The sequence below is a fragment of the Chiloscyllium punctatum genome, chromosome 51, assembly GCF_047496795.1.
Source record: "Chiloscyllium punctatum isolate Juve2018m chromosome 51, sChiPun1.3, whole genome shotgun sequence".
In the NCBI taxonomy this organism is placed as follows: Eukaryota; Metazoa; Chordata; class Chondrichthyes; order Orectolobiformes; family Hemiscylliidae; genus Chiloscyllium; species Chiloscyllium punctatum.
Window position 1 is genome coordinate 32434386 of NC_092789.1, and position 22372 is coordinate 32456757.

The 22372-nt window shown below is 55.8% G+C and overlaps 1 protein-coding gene across 1 annotated transcript; it reads right to left on the reverse strand.

Moving 5' to 3' along the window:
* Positions 1 to 7147: 7147 nt before the first annotated feature.
* nupr1b (nuclear protein 1b) lies at positions 7148 to 11997 on the reverse strand. The gene is made up of 3 exons (XM_072566624.1): positions 11633 to 11997; positions 7516 to 7645; positions 7148 to 7408 (listed from the first exon to the last, which is right to left on the reverse strand). The coding sequence occupies exons 1-2, from the start codon at positions 11730 to 11732 to the stop codon at positions 7518 to 7520; spliced, it is 228 nt and encodes a 75-aa protein (XP_072422725.1). The 5' UTR covers positions 11733 to 11997; the 3' UTR covers positions 7148 to 7408; positions 7516 to 7517.
* Positions 11998 to 22372: the final 10375 nt, after the last annotated feature.

Sequence of the window (22372 nt, forward strand, 5' to 3'; positions counted from 1 at the left end):
ACCCTACACTCTGACACACTGCGGGCTGTGTGGGGATCACTGTGTGTGTGAGGGGGACCCTACACTCTGACACACTGCGGGCTGTGTGGGGGGGCACTGTGTGTGTGTGTGAGGGGGTCCCTCCACTCTGACACACTGCGGGCTGTGTGGGGATCACTGTGTGTGTGTGACCCTACACTCTGACACACTGCGGGCTGTGTGGGGGGCACTGTGTGTGTGAGGGGGTCCCTACACTCTGACACACTGCGGGCTGTGTGGGGGGGCACTGTGTGTGTGAGGGAGACCCTACACTCTGACACACTGCGGGCTGTGTGGGGATCACTGTGTGTGAGGGAGACCCTACACTCTGACACACTGCGGGCTGTGTGGGGGGGCACTGTGTGTGTGTGTGTGACCCTACACTCTGACACACTGCGGGCTGTGTGGGGGGCACTGTGTGTGTGAGGGGGTCCCTACACTCTGACACACTGCGGGCTGTGTGGGGATCACTGTGTGTGTGTGTGACCCTACACTCTGACACACTGCGGGCTGTGTGGGGATCACTGTGTGTGTGTGTGACCCTACACTCTGACACACTGCGGGCTGTGTGGGGGGGCTCTGTGTGTGTGTGACCCTACACTCTGACACACTGCGGGCTGTGTGGGGATCACTGTGTGTGAGGGGGTCCCTACACTCTGACACACTGCGGGCTGTGTGGGGGGGCACTGTGTGTGTGAGGGGGTCCCTACACTCTGACACACTGCGGGCTGTGTGGGGATCACTGTGTGTGTGTGTGTGACCCTACACTCTGACACACTGCGGGCTGTGTGGGGGATCACTGTGTGTGTGTATGAGGGGGTCCCTACACTCTGACACACTGCGGGCTGTGTGGGGGGGCACTGTGTGTGTGAGGGAGACCCTACACTCTGACACACTGCGGGCTGTGTGTGGGGGGGGCACTGTGTGTGAGGGGGTCCCTACACTCTGACACACTGCGGGCTGTGTGGGGATCACTGTGTGTGAGGGGGAGACCCTACACTCTGACACACTGCGGGCTGTGTGGGGATCACTGTGTGTGTGAGGGGGACCCTACACTCTGACACACTGCGGGCTGTGTGGGGGGGCACTGTGTGTGTGAGGGAGACCCTACACTCTGACACACTGCGGGCTGTGTGGGGATCACTGTGTGTGAGGGGGTCCCTACACTCTGACACACTGCGGGCTGTGTTGGGATCACTGTGTGTGTGTGTGACCCTACACTCTGACACACTGCGGGCTGTGTGGGGGGGGCACTGTGTGTGTGTGTGACCCTACACTCTGACACACTGCGGGCTGTGTGGGGGATCACTGTGTGTGTGTGACCCTACACTCTGACACACTGCGGGCTGTGTGGGGATCACTGTGTGTGTGTGTGACCCTACACTCTGACACACTGCGGGCTGTGTGGGGGGGCACTGTGTGTGTGTGTGACCCTACACTCTGACACACTGCGGGCTGTGTGGGGGGGGCACTGTGTGTGTGAGGGAGACCCTACACTCTGACACACTGTGGGCTGTGTGGGGATCACTGTGTGTGTGAGGGAGACCCTACACTCTGACACACTGTGGGCTGTGTGGGGATCACTGTGTGTGTGGGGGGGTCCCTACACTCTGACACACTGTGGGCTGTGTGGGGATCACTGTGTGTGTGGGGGGGTCCCTACACTCTGACACACTGTGGGCTGTGTGGGGATCACTGTGTGTGAGGGAGACCCTACCCTCTGACACACTGCGGGCTGTGTAGGGATCACTGTGTGTGTGAGGGGGACCCTACACTCTGACACACTGTGGGCTGTGTGGGGGGGCACTGTGTGTGTGAGGGGGACCCTACACTCTGATACACTGTGGGCTGTGTGGGGATCACTGTGTGTGTGTGACCCTACACTCTGACACACTGCGGGCTGTGTGGGGATCACTGTGTGTGTGAGGGGGACCCTACACTCTGACACACTGCGGGCTGTGTGGGGGGGCACTGTGTGTGTGTGTGTGACCCTACACTCTGACACACTGTGGGCTGTGTGGGGATCACTGTGTGTGTGTGACCCTACACTCTGACACACTGCGGGCTGTGTGGGGATCACTGTGTGTGTGAGGGGGACCCTACACTCTGACACACTGCGGGCTGTGTGGGGATCACTGTGTGTGTGAGGGGGTCCCTACACTCTGACACACTGCGGGCTGTGTGGGGATCACTGTGTGTGTGAGGGGGACCCTACACTCTGACACACTGCGGGCTGTGTGGGGATCACTGTGTGTGTGAGGGGGACCCTACACTCTGACACACTGCGGGCTGTGTGGGGATCACTGTGTGTGTGTGAGGGGGTCCCTACACTCTGACACACTGTGGGCTGTGTGGGGGATCACTGTGTGTGAGGGAGACCCTACACTCTTACACACTGCGGGCTGTGTGGGGATCACTGTGTGTGTGTGAGACCCTACACTCTGACACACTGTGGGCTGTGTGGGGATCACTGTGTGTGTGGGGGGGTCCCTACACTCTGACACACTGTGGGCTGTGTGGGGATCACTGTGTGTGAGGGAGACCCTACCCTCTGACACACTGCGGGCTGTGTAGGGATCACTGTGTGTGTGAGGGGGACCCTACACTCTGACACACTGTGGGCTGTGTGGGGGGGCACTGTGTGTGTGAGGGGGACCCTACACTCTGACACACTGTGGGCTGTGTGGGGATCACTGTGTGTGTGTGACCCTACACTCTGACACACTGCGGGCTGTGTGGGGATCACTGTGTGTGTGAGGGAGACCCTACACTCTGACACACTGCGGGCTGTGTGGGGGGATCACTGTGTGTGAGGGAGACCCTACACTCTGACACACTGCGGGCTGTGTGGGGGATCACTGTGTGTGTGAGGGGGACCCTACACTCTGACACACTGCGGGCTGTGTGGGGGGCACTGTGTGTGTGTGTGACCCTACACTCTGACACACTGCGGGCTGTGTGGGGGGGCACTGTGTGTGTGAGGGAGACCCTACACTCTGACACACTGCGGGCTGTGTGGGGGGGCACTGTGTGTGTGAGGGAGACCCTACACTCTGACACACTGCGGGCTGTGTGGGGATCACTGTGTGTGAGGGGGGGTCCCTACACTCTGACACACTGCGGGCTGTGTGGGGGGGCACTGTGTGTGTGGGGGGGTCCCTACACTCTGACACACTGTGGGCTGTGTGGGGATCACTGTGTGTGTGAGGGGCACCCTACACTCTGACACACTGCGGGCTGTGTGGGGATCACTGTGTGTGTGTGTGTGACCCTACACTCTGACACACTGCGGGCTGTGTGGGGATCACTGTGTGTGTGTGACCCTACACTCTGACACACTGCGGGCTGTGTGGGGATCACTGTGTGTGTGAGGGGCACCCTACACTCTGACACACTGCGGGCGGTGTGGGGATCACTGTGTGTGTGTGTGTGACCCTACACTCTGACACACTGCGGGCTGTGTGGGGGGGCACTGTGTGTGTGTGTGACCCTACACTCTGACACACTGCGGGCTGTGTGGGGGGGGCACTGTGTGTGTGAGGGGGACCCTACACTCTGACACACTGCGGGCTGTGTGGGGATCACTGTGTGTGTGAGGGGCACCCTACACTCTGACACACTGCGGGCGGTGTGGGGATCACTGTGTGTGTGTGTGTGACCCTACACTCTGACACACTGCGGGCTGTGTGGGGGATCACTGTGTGTGTGTGTGACCCTACACTCTGACACACTGCAGGCTGTGTGGGGGGCACTGTGTGTGTGTGTGACCCTACACTCAGACACACTGCGGGCTGTGTGGGGGGGCACTGTGTGTGTGAGGGAGACCCTACACTCTGACACACTGCGGGCTGTGTGGGGCAGCACTGTGTGTGTGAGGGGGACCCTACACTCTGACACACTGCGGGCTGTGTGGGGATCACTGTGTGTGTGAGGGGGTCCCTACAATCTGACACACTGCGGGCTGTGTGGGGATCACTGTGTGTGTGTGTGACCCTACACTCTGACACACTGTGGGCTGTGTGGGGATCACTGTGTGTGTGGGGGGGTCCCTACACTCTGACACACTGTGGGCTGTGTGGGGATCACTGTGTGTGAGGGAGACCCTACCCTCTGACACACTGCGGGCTGTGTAGGGATCACTGTGTGTGTGAGGGGGACCCTACACTCTGACACACTGTGGGCTGTGTGGGGGGGCACTGTGTGTGTGAGGGGGACCCTACACTCTGACACACTGTGGGCTGTGTGGGGATCACTGTGTGTGTGTGACCCTACACTCTGACACACTGCGGGCTGTGTGGGGATCACTGTGTGTGTGAGGGGGACCCTACACTCTGACACACTGCGGGCTGTGTGGGGATCACTGTGTGTGTGAGGGGGTCCCTACACTCTGACACACTGTGGGCTGTGTGGGGGATCACTGTGTGTGAGGGAGACCCTACACTCTGACACACTGCGGGCTGTGTGGGGATCACTGTGTGTGTGAGGGGGTCCCTACACTCTGACACACTGCGGGCTGTGTGGGGATCACTGTGTGTGTGTGAGACCCTACACTCTGACACACTGCGGGCTGTGTGGGGATCACTGTGTGTGTGAGGGGGTCCCTACACTCTGACACACTGCGGGCTGTGTGGGGGGGCACTGTGTGTGTGAGGGAGACCCTACACTCTGACACACTGCGGGCTGTGTGGGGATCACTGTGTGTGAGGGGGGGTCCCTACACTCTGACACACTGCGGGCTGTGTGGGGGGGCACTGTGTGTGTGTGTGACCCTACACTCTGACACACTGCGGGCTGTGTGGGGGGATCACTGTGTGTGTGAGGGGGACCCTACACTCTGACACACTGTGGGCTGTGTGGGGGGGCACTGTGTGTGTGTGTGTGACCCTACACTCTGACACACTGCGGGCTGTGTGGGGGGGCACTGTGTGTGTGTGTGACCCTACACTCTGACACACTGCGGGCTGTGTGGGGGGGGGGCACTGTGTGTGTGAGGGAGACCCTACACTCTGACACACTGCGGGCTGTGTGGGGGGGCACTGTGTGTGAGGGGGAGACCCTACACTCTGACACACTGCGGGCTGTGTGTGGGGATCACTGTGTGTGTGGGGGGGTCCCTACACTCTGACACACTGTGGGCTGTGTGGGGATCACTGTGTGTGTGAGGGGCACCCTACACTCTGACACACTGCGGGCGGTGTGGGGATCACTGTGTGTGTGTGTGTGACCCTACACTCTGACACACTGCGGGCTGTGTGGGGATCACTGTGTGTGTGAGGGGCACCCTACACTCTGACACACTGCGGGCGGTGTGGGGATCACTGTGTGTGTGTGTGTGACCCTACACTCTGACACACTGCGGGCTGTGTGGGGGGGCACTGTGTGTGTGTGTGACCCTACACTCTGACACACTGCGGGCTGTGTGGGGGGGGCACTGTGTGTGTGAGGGGGACCCTACACTCTGACACACTGCGGGCTGTGTGGGGATCACTGTGTGTGTGAGGGGCACCCTACACTCTGACACACTGCGGGCTGTGTGGGGGATCACTGTGTGTGTGTGTGACCCTACACTCTGACACACTGCAGGCTGTGTGGGGGGCACTGTGTGTGTGTGTGACCCTACACTCAGACACACTGCGGGCTGTGTGGGGGGGCACTGTGTGTGTGAGGGAGACCCTACACTCTGACACACTGCGGGCTGTGTGGGGCAGCACTGTGTGTGTGAGGGGGACCCTACACTCTGACACACTGCGGGCTGTGTGGGGATCACTGTGTGTGTGTGTGACCCTACACTCTGACACACTGCGGGCTGTGTGGGGATCACTGTGTGTGTGAGGGGGTCCCTACAATCTGACACACTGCGGGCTGTGTGGGGGGATCACTGTGTGTGTGAGGGGGACCCTACACTCTGACACACTGTGGGCTGTGTGGGGATCACTGTGTGTGTGTGACCCTACACTCTGACACACTGCGGGCTGTGTGGGGGGGCACTGTGTGTGTGAGGGGGTCCCTACACTCTGACACACTGTGGGCTTTGTGGGGATCACTGTGTGTGTGTGAGACCCTACACTCTGACACACTGCGGGCTGTGTGGGGATCACTGTGTGTGTGTGAGACCCTACACTCTGACACACTGCGGGCTGTGTGGGGATCACTGTGTGTGTGAGGGGGACCCTACACTCTGACACACTGTGGGCTGTGTGGGGATCACTGTGTGTGTGTGAGACCCTACACTCTGACACACTGCGGGCTGTGTGGGGATCACTGTGTGTGTGACCCTACACTCTGACACACTGCGGGCTGTGTGGGGGGGCACTGTGTGTGTGTGTGACCCTACACTCTGACAGACTGCGGGCTGTGTGGGGATCACTGTGGGTGTGAGGGGGTCCCTACACTCTGACACACTGCGGGCTGTGTGGGGGGGCACTGTGTGTGTGAGGGAGACCCTACACTCTGACACACTGCGGGCTGTGTGGGGATCACTGTGTGTGTGACCCTACACTCTGACACACTGCGGGCTGTGTGGGGGGGCACTGTGTGTGTGTGACCCTACACTCTGACACACTGTGGGCTGTGTGGGGGGGCACTGTGTGTGTGTGTGACCCTACACTCAGACACACTGCGGGCTGTGTGGGGGGGCACTGTGTGTGTGAGGGAGACCCTACACTCTGACACACTGCGGGCTGTGTGGGGATCACTGTGTGTGTGTGTGACCCTACACTCTGACACACTGCGGGCTGTGTGGGGGGGGCACTGTGTGTGTGTGAGACCCTACACTCTGACACACTGCGGGCTGTGTGGGGATCACTGTGTGTGTGTGTGACCCTACACTCTGACACACTGCGGGCTGTGTGGGGATCACTGTGTGTGTGTGTGACCCTACACTCTGACACACTGCGGGCTGTGTGTGGGGATCACTGTGTGTGAGGGGGGGGACCCTACACTCTGACACACTGCAGGCTGTGTGGGGATCACTGTGTGTGAGGCTTTGGTCCCTGACTAAGAGAAGCTGGGTGTGTCAAACACATGTTGTCTCACTTTTTTTTTCACGAATGCTGCCTGTCGCTCTCACGCGCACGTACACACACACACACACACACACACACACACACGCTGAGACAGTAGACAGGAGTTACGACTGTAAGCTTTATTCCAACACCATCAGGCTGGAATTTGATTTGTCGCTTGGACCCGGTACGTGCCCACAGTCAGAGGCCGAGCTGGAGGGCTCCTCCTGCTGTCAGCTGCCTTCCTGATGAACCAATCAGTCAAGGGAGGGAAACGCCCCGGACACCGGTCAGCAAGTGTTTTGGATCAGGGTGAAGCGTATCGCCTGGTCAGAGGTCTCGAAACTGGTCATGTCCACAATAAGGTCTGGCAGGGAGGGCTTTACCTGCAAACACAGACTTCATCATTAATCCACTCTGATTTCACCCCAGACCCCCCCCCCACCAGACCCCTCCCACCCCCCCTCCCCCCTCGCACTCGTCCTTCACTTACCCTCATTTCCTCCTCTTCTCTGCCGAACGCTGCAGTTTGGAAGTCAGCTTCCGTTCATGTCCCGCTGGGTTAAAATGGTTTGTGTTCTCACTCGCCTCTTTCTTACTGCGTCCCTTCCGACTTGGTCCGGCTGTACGGCACAGTAGAGAGAGTATCAAACAGGGGGCCACTCCCTCAGCACTGACCCTCCCACAGTGTGGGGGGTCCCTCGGCACTGACCCTCCCACAGTGTGGGGCTCCCTCGGCACTGACCCTCCCACAGTGTGGGGCTCCCTCAGCACTGACCCTCCCACAGTGCGGGGCTCCCTCGGCACTGACCCTCCCTCAGTGCGGGGCTCCCTCGGCACTGACCCTCCCTCAGTGCGGGGCTCCCTCGGCGCTGACCCTCCCACAGTGTGGGGCTCCCTCAGCACTGACCCTCCCACAGTGTGGGGCTCCCTCGGCACTGACCCTCCCACAGTGCGGGGCTCCCTCAGCACTGACCCTCCCACAGTGTGGGGCTCCCTCATCGCTGACCCTCCCTCAGTGAGGGGCTCCCTCAGCACTGACCCTCCCACAGTGCGGGGCTCCCTCAGCGCTGACCCTCCCACAGTGCGGGGCTCCCTCAGCGCTGACCCTCCCACAGTGTGGGGCTCCCTCAGCACTGACCCTCCCACAGTGTGAGGCTCCCTCAGCACTGACCCTCCCGCAGTGTGAGGCTCCCTCAGCACTGACCCTCCCACAGTGCGGGGCTCCCTCAGCACTGACCCTCCCACAGTGCGGGGCTCCCTCAGCACTGACCCTCCCTCAGCGCTGACCCTCCCTCAGCGCTGACCCTCCCTCAGCGCTGACCCTCCCACAGTGCGGGGCTCCCTCGGCACTGACCCTCCCACAGTATGGGGCTCCCTCAGCACTGACCCTCCCACAGTGAGGGGCTCCCTCAGCGCTGACCCTCCCACAGTGCGGGGCTCCCTCAGCGCTGACCCTCCCACAGTGCGGGGCTCCCTCAGCGCTGACCCTCCCACAGTGTGGGGCTCCCTCAGCGCTGACCCTCCCACAGTGCGGGGCTCCCTCAGCGCTGACCCTCGCACAGTGTGGGGCTCCCTCAGCGCTGACCCTCCCACAGTGCGGGGCTCCCTCAGCACTGACCCTCCCACAGTGTGGGACTCCCTCAGCACTGACCCTCCCACAGTGCGGGGCTCCCTCAGCACTGACCCTCCCACAGTGCGGGGCTCCCTCAGCCCTGACCCTCCCACAGTGTGGGACTCCCTCAGCACTGACCCTCCCACAGTGCGGGGCTCCCTCAGCACTGACCCTCCCACAGTGTGGGACTCCCTCAGCACTGACCCTCCCACAGTGTGGGGCTCCCTCAGCACTGACCCTCCCACAGTGCGGGGCTCCCTCGGCACTGACCCTCCCACAGTGTGGGGCTCCCTCAGCACTGACCCTCCCACAGTGTGGGACTCCCTCAGCACTGACCCTCCCACAGTGCGGGACTCCCTCAGCACTGACCCTCCCACAGTGCGGGGCTCCCTCAGCACTGACCCTCCCACAGTGTGGGACTCCCTCAGCACTGACCCTCCCACACTGCGGGGCCCCTCCTATCCTGACACAGTGGGAGTGACTGCATAGCTAGTGGGGCCGAATGGTCACTTGGAGCACAGGAACCCTGTGCCTGTGTGAATCTAGCTCGGGTACAATGGAGAAAGTGGATGTGGACGAGTCCAGGGGGATGGTGGTTGGGATCGGATGGTCTGGGGCAGTGTTGTTGGCGCTGCTGCTCTCTTTCACAGTGTGTTGATGAGCTGTCATTAGTGTAGAGCTCCCCGAACCCAGAGACACGGACTCTCTCTCTCTCTCTCTCTCTCTCTCTCCCTTTATCTCCCCCCACCGCCCACTCTCTCTCCCTTTCTCTCACCCCCTCTCTCCCTTTCTTTCTCTCTCTCTCTCTCCCCCCACCCCCCACTCTCTCTCTCCCTCCCCCCACTCTCTCTCTCCCTTCCCCCCTTCTCTCTCTCTCTCTCTCCCTCCCCCCACACTCCCTCCCCCTCCCCTTCCCTCTCCCTCCCCCTCCCCCTCCCTCTCTCTCTCCCTCCCCCTCCCTCTCTCTCTCCCTCCCCCTCCCTCTCTGTCTCCCTCCCCCTCCCTCTCCCCCTCTCTCTCCCCCTCCCTCTCTCTCCCTCCCCCACTCCCTCCCTCCCTCTCTCCCTCTCCCTCTCTCTCCCCCTCTCCCTCCTCCTCCCTCTCCCTCTCCCTCCCTCCCTCCCACCCACTCCCTCTCTCCCTCCCCCCACACTCTCTCTCTCTCCCCCCACCCCCCACTCTCTCTCTCCCTCCCCCCACTCTCTCTCTCCCTTCCCCCCTTCTCTCTCTCTCTCTCCCTCCCCCCACACTCCCTCCCCCTCCCCTTCCCTCTCCCTCCCCCTCCCCCTCCCTCTCTCTCTCCCTCCCCCTCCCCCTCCCCCTCCCTCTCCCTCCCTCCCACTCCCTCTCTCCCTCCCCCTCCCTCTCTCTCCCTCCCCCCACACTCCCTCTCCCTCCCCCCACACTCCCTCTCTCCCTCCCCCTCCCTCTCCCCCTCTCTCTCCCCCTCCCTCTCTCTCCCTCCCCCCACTCCCTCTCTCCCTCCCCCTCCCCCTCTCTCTCCCCCTCCCTCTCTCCCTCCCCCCACTCCCTCTCTCCCTCCCCCTCCCTCTCCCTCTCCCCCTCCCCCTCCCACCCCCCCCCCCCCCCCCGTTCTCCCCCCCCCAGTCCAGCCGAGTTCCCTATTGTGAAACCCTCCAGCTGGTGTCCCGTTGAGTTTCCAGGGATTTACCAGCCTGGCTGAACTCCTCCCTCACAAACCGCAAACAGCCAGCGATGTCCCATCTCCCTCTCTCTCTCTCTCTCAAACACAGACGCCCGCACCTCCTCCCCACACTCACACACTCACACACACACACACTCTCACACACACACACTCTCACTCACATACACACTCACTCTCACTCACACACACACACACTCTCACTCTCACTCACACACACACACACTCTCACTCTCAATCACACACACACACACAACACTCTCAATCACACACACACACAACACTCTCAATCACACACACACACACACAACTCTCTCAATCACAGACACACAACACTCTCAATCACACACACACACACACACAACTCTCTCAATCACAGACACACAACACTCTCAATCACACACACACAACACTCTCACTCTCAATCACACACACACACACTCTCACTCACATACACACTCACTCTCACTCACACACACACACACTCTCACTCTCAATCACACACACACACACAACACTCTCAATCACACACACACACAACACTCTCAATCACACACACACACACAACTCTCTCAATCACAGACACACAACACTCTCAATCACACACACACACACACACAACTCTCTCAATCACAGACACACAACACTCTCAATCACACACACACACACAACACTCTCAATCACACACACACACATACAACTCTCTCACTCTCAATCACACACACACACAACACTCTCAATCACACACACACACATACAACTCTCTCACTCTCAATCACACACACACACACAACACTCTCAATCACACACACACACATACAACTCTCTCACTCTCAATCACACACACACACAACACTCTCAATCACACACACACACATACAACTCTCTCACTCTCAATCACACACACACACACACACACACAACTCTCTCAATCACAGACACACAACACTCTCAATCACACACACACACACAACTCTCTCAATCACACACACACACACTCACTCTCAATCACACACACACTCTCACTCTCAATCACACACACACTCTCTCACTCTCAATCACACACACACACAACTCTCTCACTCTCAATCACAGACACACACACACACACTCACTCTCAATCACACACACACACAACTCTCTCACTCTCAATCACACACACACACTCACTCTCAATCACACACACACACACACTCACTCTCAATCTCACACACATTCTCTCACTCTCAATCACACACACACACACAACTCTCTCACTCTCAATCACAGACACACAACTCTCTCAATCACAGACAGACACACACAAAGTCAGAGGGCGAGAGAGGAACTCACTGTGACAGCGGTCACTGATGTTATAGTAATCGTACTGATCAAAATACTGCTCCTCAAAACTGCTGCTCTTCAGTCTCTGTGTTTGACTGGAGTCTGCCATGGTTCAGACAGGAACAGGACTTGTCTCTTCTCAGGGCTGCAGAGCTCTCGGAAGCAAGTTCTCTCTCTCTCTTTCGCTTGTTGCTCACAAATGTTGTTTACTTGCAGTGAAGGGATTGCATCAGAAATGTTAACCCCAGGACAGCCAGGGGTGGGGACAGGGAGGACGGGGCTGGTGCTATTAGTACAGCGTAGCTAACTTCGACAGACAGTCTCTCCTGGCTCTACCACCTCCTTCCTGACCCATCCCGGTATCCCTCCACCCCAAGGCAACTCACTCTCACTCACACTCAAACTCACATACACTCACTCACACACACACACACACACACACTCACACACACTCACACACACTCACTCACTCACTCACTCACTCACATACACACACTCACATACACTCACTCACATTCACTCACTCACTCTCACACTCTTACACATTCACTCACTCACTCACACTCACATACACTCTCACACTCTCACACACTCTCTCTCACTCACACACACACTCTCACTCACACACACTCACATACACTCACTCACTCTCACACACACACACATTCACTCACTCACACTCACATACACTCTCACACACTCTCTCACACACACTCACATTCACACACAGACTCTCACACTCACACTCACTCTCACACACAGAGGGCTCCCGATGGAGCTCAGCTCCACCACCCCCACCAACATCCCATCAAGGCAATTCCCAACAGACCCGTGTTCCTTGTATCCTGCATTACTCAGGAACAGGAGGCCACTCACCCCTCCTCCAGCCGGTTATTCAGGAGCAGGAGGCCATTCAGCCCCTCCTCCTCCAGCCTGTTACACAGGAACAGGAGGCCATGCGAAACAAGAAATAAAGTGTTACCTTAAAAGCAAATACTGGAAAAGATATCTTTAAAAACTGAAGAACGATAATTGATTTGCTGTAAACGCTGCTTCAATTAAAGGTGAAAAGCAGAGACATTGACTTGCTGTGTTTCTTAAACCTTCCCACCCCCCCCCCCCCCCGCAGCAACTCAGAAACAGAATGAACACTGTGGGTGAACAGAAAGGAAATGGCTGGGGTGTGGGGGGGGAAACACAGTTCAATAGAGCCATCTTAGAATAGTGATGGGGATGAATTATAGAGTCACACAGCATGGAAAACAGGCCGTTCGGCCCCGACCCAGTCCGTGCTGACCCTAATCCCAAACTGAACTCGTCCCACACCTGACCCAACTCCTGCTCCATATCCTTCCCAAACCCTTTCCTGCTCACGTTCCTTATCCCAATGTCTGTACCATGTGGTAACTGTCCCCATGTACCCCCCAAGCCCTCAGGCAGGTCACCCCACACTCTGTCTGTGTTAAACAGTCGCCCCCCTCGTGTCTTTATCAAATCTCTCCCCTTAAAACGAGTCTTCAAATCCCCCCACCCCAGGGGGAAAAGACCCTCATTATTTACCCTATCCATGTCCCCCTCGTGATTTTATAACCCTCTAGTTCTGGGCTCCCCCACCCCAGGGGGAAAAGACCTTGTCTATTTACCCTATCCATGACCCCCTCGTGATTTTATAACCCTCTAGTTCTGGGCTCCCCCCACCCCAGGGGGAAAAGACCTTGTCTATTTACCCTATCCATGTCCCCCTCGTGATTTTATAACCCTCTAGTTCTGGGCTCCCCCACCCCAGGGGGAAAAGACCTTGTCTATTTACCCTATCCATGTCCCCCTCGTGATTTTATAACCCTCTAGTTCTGGGCTCCCCCACCCCAGGGGGGAAAAGACCTTGTCTATTTACCCTATCCATGTCCCCCTCGTGATTTTATAACCCTCTAGTTCTGGGCTCCCCCACCCCAGGGGGAAAAGACCTTGTCTATTTACCCTATCCATGACCCCCTCGTGATTTTATAACCCTCTAGTTCTGGGCTCCCCCCACCCCAGGGGGAAAAGACCTTGTCTATTTACCCTATCCATGTCCCCCTCGTGATTTTATAACCCTCTAGTTCTGGGCTCCCCCACCCCAGGGGGAAAAGACCTTGTCTATTTACCCTATCCATGACCCCCTCGTGATTTTATAACCCTCTAGTTCTGGGCTCCCCCCACCCCAGGGGGAAAAGACCTTGTCTATTTACCCTATCCATGACCCCCTCGTGATTTTATAACCCTCTAGTTCTGGGCTCCCCCACCCCAGGGGGAAAAGACCTTGTCTATTTACCCTATCCATGACCCCCTCGTGATTTTATAACCCTCTAGTTCTGGGCTCCCCCACCCCAGGGGGAAAAGACCTTGTCTATTTACCCTATCCATGACCCCCTCGTGATTTTATAACCCTCTAGTTCTGGGCTCCCCCACCCCAGGGGGAAAAGACCTTGTCTATTTACCCTATCCATGTCCCTCGTGATTTTACAAACCTCTATAAGGTCACCCCTCAGCCTCCGACACTCCAGGGAAAACAGCCCCAGCCTCTCCCTGAAGCCCACACCCTCCGTTCCCGGGAACATCCCGGTAAATCTCTTCCGAACCCTCTCCGGGTTAATCATCTCCTTCCCGTATCAGAACGGGACACAGTATTCCTGTTGGAATATTGCGTGCAATTCTGGTCTCCTTCCTATCTGAAAGATGTTGTGAAACTTAGAGTCACAGAGATGGACAGCATGGAAACAGACCCTTCGGTCCAACCCGTCCGTGCTAGCCCAGATATCCCAACCCAATCTAGTCCCACCTGCCAGCGCCCGGCCCATATCCCTCCAAACCCTTCCTATTCATATACCCATCCAAATGCCTCTTCAATGTTGTCATTGTCCCAACCTCCACCACATCCTCTGGCAGCTCATTCCATACACGGACCACCCTCTGGGGGAAAACGTTGCCCCTTCAGTCTCTTTTATATCTTTCTCCTCTCACCCAAAACCTCTGCCCTCTAGTTCTGGGCTCCCCCACCCCAGGGGGAAAAGACCTTGTCTATTTACCCTATCCATGTCCCCCTCGTGATTTTATAACCCTCTAGTTCTGGGCTCCCCCACCCCAGGGGGAAAAGACCTTGTCGATTTACCCTCTCCATGTCCCCCTCGTGATTTTATAACCCTCTAGGTCTGGGCTCCCCCACCCCAGGGGGAAAATACCTTGTCTATTTACCCTATCCATGTCCCCCTCGTGATTTTATAACCCTCCAGTTCTGGGCTCCCCTACCCCAGGGGGAAAAGACCTTGTCTATTTACCCTATCCATGTCCCCCTCGTGATTTTATAACCCTCTAGTTCTGGACTCCCCCACCCCAGGGGGAAAAGACCTTGTCTATTTACCCTATCCATCTTCCCCTCGTGATTTTATAACCCTCTAGTTCTGGACTCCCCCACCCCAGGGGGCAAAGACCTTGTCTATTTACCCTATCCATGTCCCCCTCGTGATTTTATAACCCTCTAGTTCTGGGCTCCCCCACCCCAGGGGGAAAAGACCTTGTCTATTTACCCTATCCATGTCCCCCTCGTGATTTTATAACCCTCTAGTTCTGGGCTCCCCTACCCCAGGGGGAAAAGACCTTGTCTATTTACCCTATCCATGTCCCCCTCGTGATTTTATAACCCTCTAGTTCTGGACTCCCCCACCCCAGGGGGAAAAGACCTTGTCTATTTACCCTATCCATCTTCCCCTCGTGATTTTATAACCCTCCAGTTCTGGGCTCCCCCACCCCAGGGGGAAAAGACCTTGTCTATTTACCCTATCCATGTCCCCCCTCGTGATTTTATAACCCTCTAGTTCTGGACTCCCCCACCCCAGGGGGAAAAGACCTTGTCTATTTACCCTATCCATGTCCCCCTCGTGATTTTATAACCCTCTAGTTCTGGGCTCCCCCACCCCAGGGGGAAAAGACCTTGTCTATTTACCCTATCCATGTCCCCCTCGTGATTTTATAAACCTCTATAAGGTCACCCCTCAGCCTCCGACGCTCCAGGGAAAACAGCCCCAGCCTGTTCAGCCTCTCCCTGTAGCTCAGATCCTCCAACCCTCCAACATCCTTGTAAATCTTTCTGAACCCTTTCAAGTTTCACAACATCTTTCCGATAGGAAGGAGACCGGAATTGCACACAATATTCCAACAGTGGCCCCTAACCAATGTCCTGTACAGCCACAACATGACCCTCCCAACTCCTTGTACTCAATACTCTGACCAATAAAGGAGACCATACCAAACGCTGCCTTCACTATCCTATCGACCTGCGACTCCACTTTCAAGGAGCTATGAGCCTGCATTCCAAGGTCTCTTTGTTCAGCAACACTCCCTAGGACCTTACCATTAAGTGGATAAGTCCTGCTAAGATTTGCTTTCCCAAAATGCAGCACCTCACATTTATCTGAATTAAACTCCATCTGCCCCTTCTCAGCCCATTGGCCCATCTGGTCCAGATCCTGTTGTAATCTGAGGGAACCCTCTTCGCTGTCCACTACCCCTCCAATTTTGGGGTCATCTGCAAACTTACTAACTGTACCTCTTATGCTCACATCCAAATCATTTATATAAATGACAAAAAGTAGAGGACCCAGCACCGATCCTTGTGGCACTCCACTGGTCACAGGCCTCCAGTCTGAAAAACAACCCTCCACCACCACCCTCTGTCTTCGACCTTTGAGCCAGTTCTGCATCCAAATGGCGAGTTCTCCCCGTGAGATCTAACCTTGCTCACCAGTCTCCCATGGGGAACCTTGTTGAACGCCTTCCTGAAGTCCACATAGATCACATCTACTGCTCTGGCCTCATCAACCCTCTTTGTTACTTCTTCAAAAAACTCAACCAAGTTTGTGAGACATGATTTCCCACACACAAAGCCATGTTGACTATCCCTAATCAGTCCTTGCCTTTCCAAATACACGTACATCCTGTCCCTCAGGATTCCCTCCAACAACTTGCCCACCACCGAGGTCAGGCTCACCGGTCTATAGTTCCCTGGCTTGACCTTACCGCCCTTCTTAAACAGTGGCACCACGTTTAGCTAACCTCCAGTCTTCCAGCACCTCGCCTGTGACTATCGATGATACAAATATCTCAGCACGAGGCCCAGCAATCACTTCCCTAGCTTCCCACAGAGTTCTCGGGTACACCTGATCAGGTCCTGGGGATTTAACCACCTTTACCCATTACAAGACATCCAGCACTTCCTCCTTTGTAATATGGACATTTTGCAAGATGTCACCATCTATTTCATTACATTCTATATCTTCCATATCCTTTTCCACAGTAAATATTGATGCAAAATGCTCTTTAATATCTCCCCCAAGGTCTTTTCCCCCTGGGGTGGGGGAATCCAGAACTAGAGGGTTATAAAATCACGAGGGGGCATGGATAGGGTAAATAACAAGGTCTTTTCCCCCTGGGGTGGGGGAGCCCAGAACTAGAGGGTTATAAAATCACGAGGGGGGACATGGATAGGGTAAATAGACAAGGTCTTTTCCCCCTGGGGTGGGGGAGCCCAGAACTAGAGGGTTATAAAATCACGAGGGGGACATGGATAGGGTAAATAGACAAGGTCTTTTCCCCCCTGGGGTGGGGGAGCCCAGAACTAGAGGGTTATAAAATCACAAGGGGGGACATGGAGAGGGTAAATAGACAAGGTCTTTTCCCCCCTGGGGTGGGGGGAGTCCAGAACTAGAGGGGCGTAGGTTTAGGGTGAGAGGAGAAAGATATAAAAGAGACCTAAGGGGCAACTTTTTCCCCCAGAGGGTGGTCCGTGAATGGAATGAGCTGCCAGAGGAAGTGGTGGAGGCTGGGACAATGACAGCAGTGAAGAGGCATTTGGATGGGTATATGAATAGAAAGGGTTTGGAGGGATAGGGGTCGGGCGCTGGCCGATGATTTTGGATTGGATTGGGATATCTGGGTCGGCATGGACTGGTTGGACCGAAGGGTCTGTTTCCGCGCTGTACATCTGTGCTGTAAAAACTCTGCTGGATGGCCAGCATGAACTCAGTGGGCTGAATGGCCTCTCTGACTCTCTCTCTGTGCTGTAAAAACTCTGCTGGATGGCCAGCATGAACTCAGTGGGCTGAATGGCCTCTCTGACTCTCTCTCTGTGCTGTAAAAACTCTGCTGGATGGCCAGCATGAACTCAGTGGGCTGAATGGCCTCTCTGACTCTCTCTCTGTGCTGTAAAAACTCTGCTGGATGGCCAGCATGAACTCAGTGGGCTGAATGGCGTCTCTCACTCTCTCTCTGTGCTGTAAAAACTCTGCGCTGGATGGCCAGCATTAACTCAGTGGGCTGAATGGCCTCTCTGACTCTCTCTCTGTGCTGTAAAAACTCTGCGCTGGATGGCCAGCATGAACCCAGTGGGCTGAATGGCCTCTCTGACTCTCTCTCTGTGCTGTAAAAACTCTGCTGGATGGCCAGCATGAACTCAGTGGGCTGAATGGCCTCTCTGACTCTCTCTCTGTGCTGTAAAAACTCTGCGCTGGATGGCCAGCATGAACCCAGTGGGCTGAATGGCCTCTCTGACTCTCTCTCTGTGCTGTAAAAACTCTGCGCTGGATGGCCAGCATGAACTCAGTGGGCTGAATGGCCTCACACTCTCTCTCTGTGCTGTGAAGCCTTCCTGCTTCATGGCCAGCAGAGAGCTGGCTGGGCTGAATGGCCTGGGAGGCTGCAGCTTGGCTTCGTTTCGAATCCGTTTCGCGTTTCGCCACCCCCGCCCTCGCCCCTTTCTGTCCCTGCGCGGCCGCCGTCCCAGCCGAGGGGACGGTTCCACCCGGCGGGCCCTGACCCGTTCCGATTCGCCCGCGGCTCTGGACGGGCGGCTCTCCTGTCCAATCAGCAGCGGGAGGGCGCGGCCCCTGCCGTGAGGGGGCATGCGCGCTGCTGGGAGAAAACGTTACGCACATGCGCACCACTGAGCGACGGGCGCACGCATGCGTAGCGCTGCTCATTCAATTCCAATGCCTCAGTTCTGGTCAGGTGAGTGCATCTACCTTAAATACCCCTCTGGAGCGTGCATTGACCTTAAATACCCCTCTGGGGGAGTGCATTGATCCTAAATACCCCTCTGGGGTGTGTATTGACCTTAAATACCCCTCTGGGGAGTGCATTGATCCTAAATACCCCTCTGGGGTGTGTATTGACCTTAAATACCCCTCTGGGGGAGTGCATTGATCCTAAATACCCCTCTGGGGTGTGTATTGACCTTAAATACCCCTCTGGGGGAGTGCATTGATCCTAAATACCCCTCTGGAGCGTGCATTGACCTTAGATACCCCTCTGGGGGAGTGCATTGATCCTAAATACCCCTCTGGGGTGTGTATTGACCTTAAATACCCCTCTGGGGGAGTGCATTGATCCTAAATACCCCTCTGGGGTGTGTATTGACCTTAAATACCCCTCTGGGGAGTGCATTGATCCTAAATACCCCTCTGGGGTGTGTATTGACCTTAAATACCCCTCTGGGGAGTGCATTGATCCTAAATACCCCTCTGGGGTGTGTATTGACCTTAAATACCCCTCTGGGGAGTGCATTGACCTTAAATACCCCTCTGGGGTGTGTATTGACCTTAAATACCCCTCTGGGGAGTGCATTGACCTTAAATACCCCTCTGGGGGAGTGCATTGATCCTAAATACCCCTCTGGGGTGTGTATTGACCTTAAATACCCCTCTGGGGAGTGCATTGATCCTAAATACCCCTCTGGGGTGTGTATTGACCTTAAATACCCCTCTGGGGAGCGCATTGAACCTAAATACCCCTCTGGGGTGTGTATTGACCTTAAATACCCCTCTTGGGGCGTGCATTGACCTTAAATACCCCTCTTGGGGCGTGCATTGACCTTAAATACCCCTCTGGGGCGTGCATTGACCTTAAATACCCCTCTGGGGGCGTGCATTGACCTTAAATACCCCTCTGGAGTGTGCATTGACCTTAAATACCCCTCTGGGGGCGTGCATTGACCTTAAATACCCCTCTGGAGTGTGAATTGACCTTAAATACCCCTCTGGGGAGCGCATTGAACCTAAATACCCCTCTGGGGCGTGCATTGACCTTAAATACCCCTCTTGGGGCGTGCATTGACCTTAAATACCCCTCTTGGGGCGTGTATTGACCTTAAATACCCCTCTGGGGCGTGTATTGACCTAAAATACCCCTCTGGGGTGTGTATTGACCTTAAATACCCCTCTGGAGCGTGCATTGACCTTAAATACCCCTCTGGGGGCGTGCATTGACCTTAAATACCCCTCTGGGGGCGTGCATTGACCTTAAATACCCCTCTGGAGTGTGCATTGACCTTAAATACCCCTCTGGGGGCGTGCATTGACCTTAAATAGCCCTCTGGAGTGTGAATTGACCTTAAATACCCCTCTGGGGAGCGCATTGAACCTAAATACCCCTCTGGGGTGTGTATTGACCTTAAATACCCCTCTTGGGGCGTGCATTGACCTTAAATACCCCTCTTGGGGCGTGTATTGACCTTAAATACCCCTCTGGGGTGTGTATTGTCCTTAAATACCCCTCCGGGTTGTGTATTGACCTTAAATACCCCTCTGGGGTGTGTATTGACCTTAAATACCCCTCTGGGGAGCGCATTGAACCTAAATACCCCTCTGGGGTGTGCATTGACCCTAAACACCCCTCTGGGGAGTGCATTGATCTTAAATACCCCTCTGGGGCGTGCATTGATCTTAAATACCCCTCTGGGGCGGTCATTGTCCTTAAATACCCCTCTGGGGCGTGCATTGAACCTAAATACCCCTCTGGGGCGTGCATTGTCCTTAAATACCCCTCTGGGGAGGGCATTGTCCTTAAATACCCCTCTGGGGCGTGCATTGAACCTAAATACCCCTCTGGGGAGGGCATTGTCCTTAAATACCCCTCTGGGGAGCGCATTGACCTTAAATACCCCTCTGGGGTGTGTATTGACCTTAAATACCCCTCTGGGGAGTGCATTGACCTTAAATACCCCTCTGGGGTGTGCATTGAACCTAAATACCCCTCTGGGGAGGGCATTGTCCTTAAATACCCCTCTAGAGTGTGCATTGAACCTAAATACCCCTCTGGGGCATGCATTGACCTTAAATACCCCTCTGGGGCGTGCATTGAACCTAAATACCCCTCTTGGGGCGTGCATTGTCCTTAAATACCCCTCTTGGGGCGTGCATTGAACCTAAATACCCCTCTGGGGTGTGTATTGACCTTAAATACCCCTCTGGGGCGTGCATTGTCCTTAAATACCCCTCTGGGAGCGCATTGACCTAAATTACCCCTCTGGGGCGTGCATTGTCCTTAAATACCCCTCTGGGGCGTGCATTGACCCTAAATACCCCTCTGGGGCATGCATTGTCCTTAAATACCCCTCTGGGGCATGCATTGTCCTTAAATACCCCTCTGGGGCATGCATTGACCCTAAATACCCCTCTGGGAGCGCATTGACCTAAATTACCCCTCTGGGGCATGCATTGACCCTAAATACCCCTCCGGGGGCGTGCATTGACCCTAAATACCCCTCCGGGGGCGTGCATTGACCTTAAATACCCCTCTGGGGGCGTGCATTGACCTTAAATACCCCTCTGGGGCGTGCATTGAACCTAAATACCCCTCTGGGGTGTGTATTGACCTTAAATACCCCTCTTGGGGCGTGCATTGACATTAAATACCCCTCTGGGGCGTGTATTGACCTTAAATACCCCTCTGGGGCGTGCATTGACCTTAAATACCCCTCTGGGGGCGTGCATTGACCTTAAATACCCCTCTGGAGTGTGCATTGACCTTAAATACCCCTCTGGGGGCGTGCATTGACCTTAAATACCCCTCTGGAGTGTGAATTGACCTTAAATACCCCTCTGGGGAGCGCATTGAACCTAAATACCCCTCTGGGGTGTGTATTGACCTTAAATACCCCTCTTGGGGCGTGCATTGACCTTAAATACCCCTCTTGGGGCGTGTATTGACCTAAAATGCCCCTCTGGGGTGTGTATTGACCTTAAATATCCCTCTGGAGCGTGCATTGACCTTAAATACCCCTCTGGGGGCGTGCATTGACCTTAAATACCCCTCTGGGGGCGTGCATTGACCTTAAATACCCCTCTGGGGGCGTGCATTGACCTTAAATACCCCTCTGGAGTGTGCATTGACCTTAAATACCCCTCTGGGGGCGTGCATTGACCTTAAATACCCCTCTGGAGTGTGAATTGACCTTAAATACCCCTCTGGGGAGCGCATTGAACCTAAATACCCCTCTGGGGTGTGTATTGACCTTAAATACCCCTCTGGAGTGTGCATTGACCTTAAATACCCCTCTTGGGGCGTGTATTGACCTTAAATACCCCTCTGGGGTGTGTATTGACCTTAAATACCCCTCTGGGGCATGTATTGACCTTAAATACCCCTCCGGGTTGTGTATTGACCTTAAATACCCCTCTGGGGTGTGTATTGACCTTAAATACCCCTCTGGGGAGCGCATTGAACCTAAATACCCCTCTGGGGTGTGCATTGACCCTAAACACCCCTCTGGGGAGTGCATTGATCTTAAATACCCCTCTGGGGCGTGCATTGATCTTAAATACCCCTCTGGGGCGGGCATTGTCCTTAAATACCCCTCTGGGGCGTGCATTGAACCTAAATACCCCTCTGGGGCGTGCATTGTCCTTAAATACCCCTCTGGGGAGGGCATTGTCCTTAAAT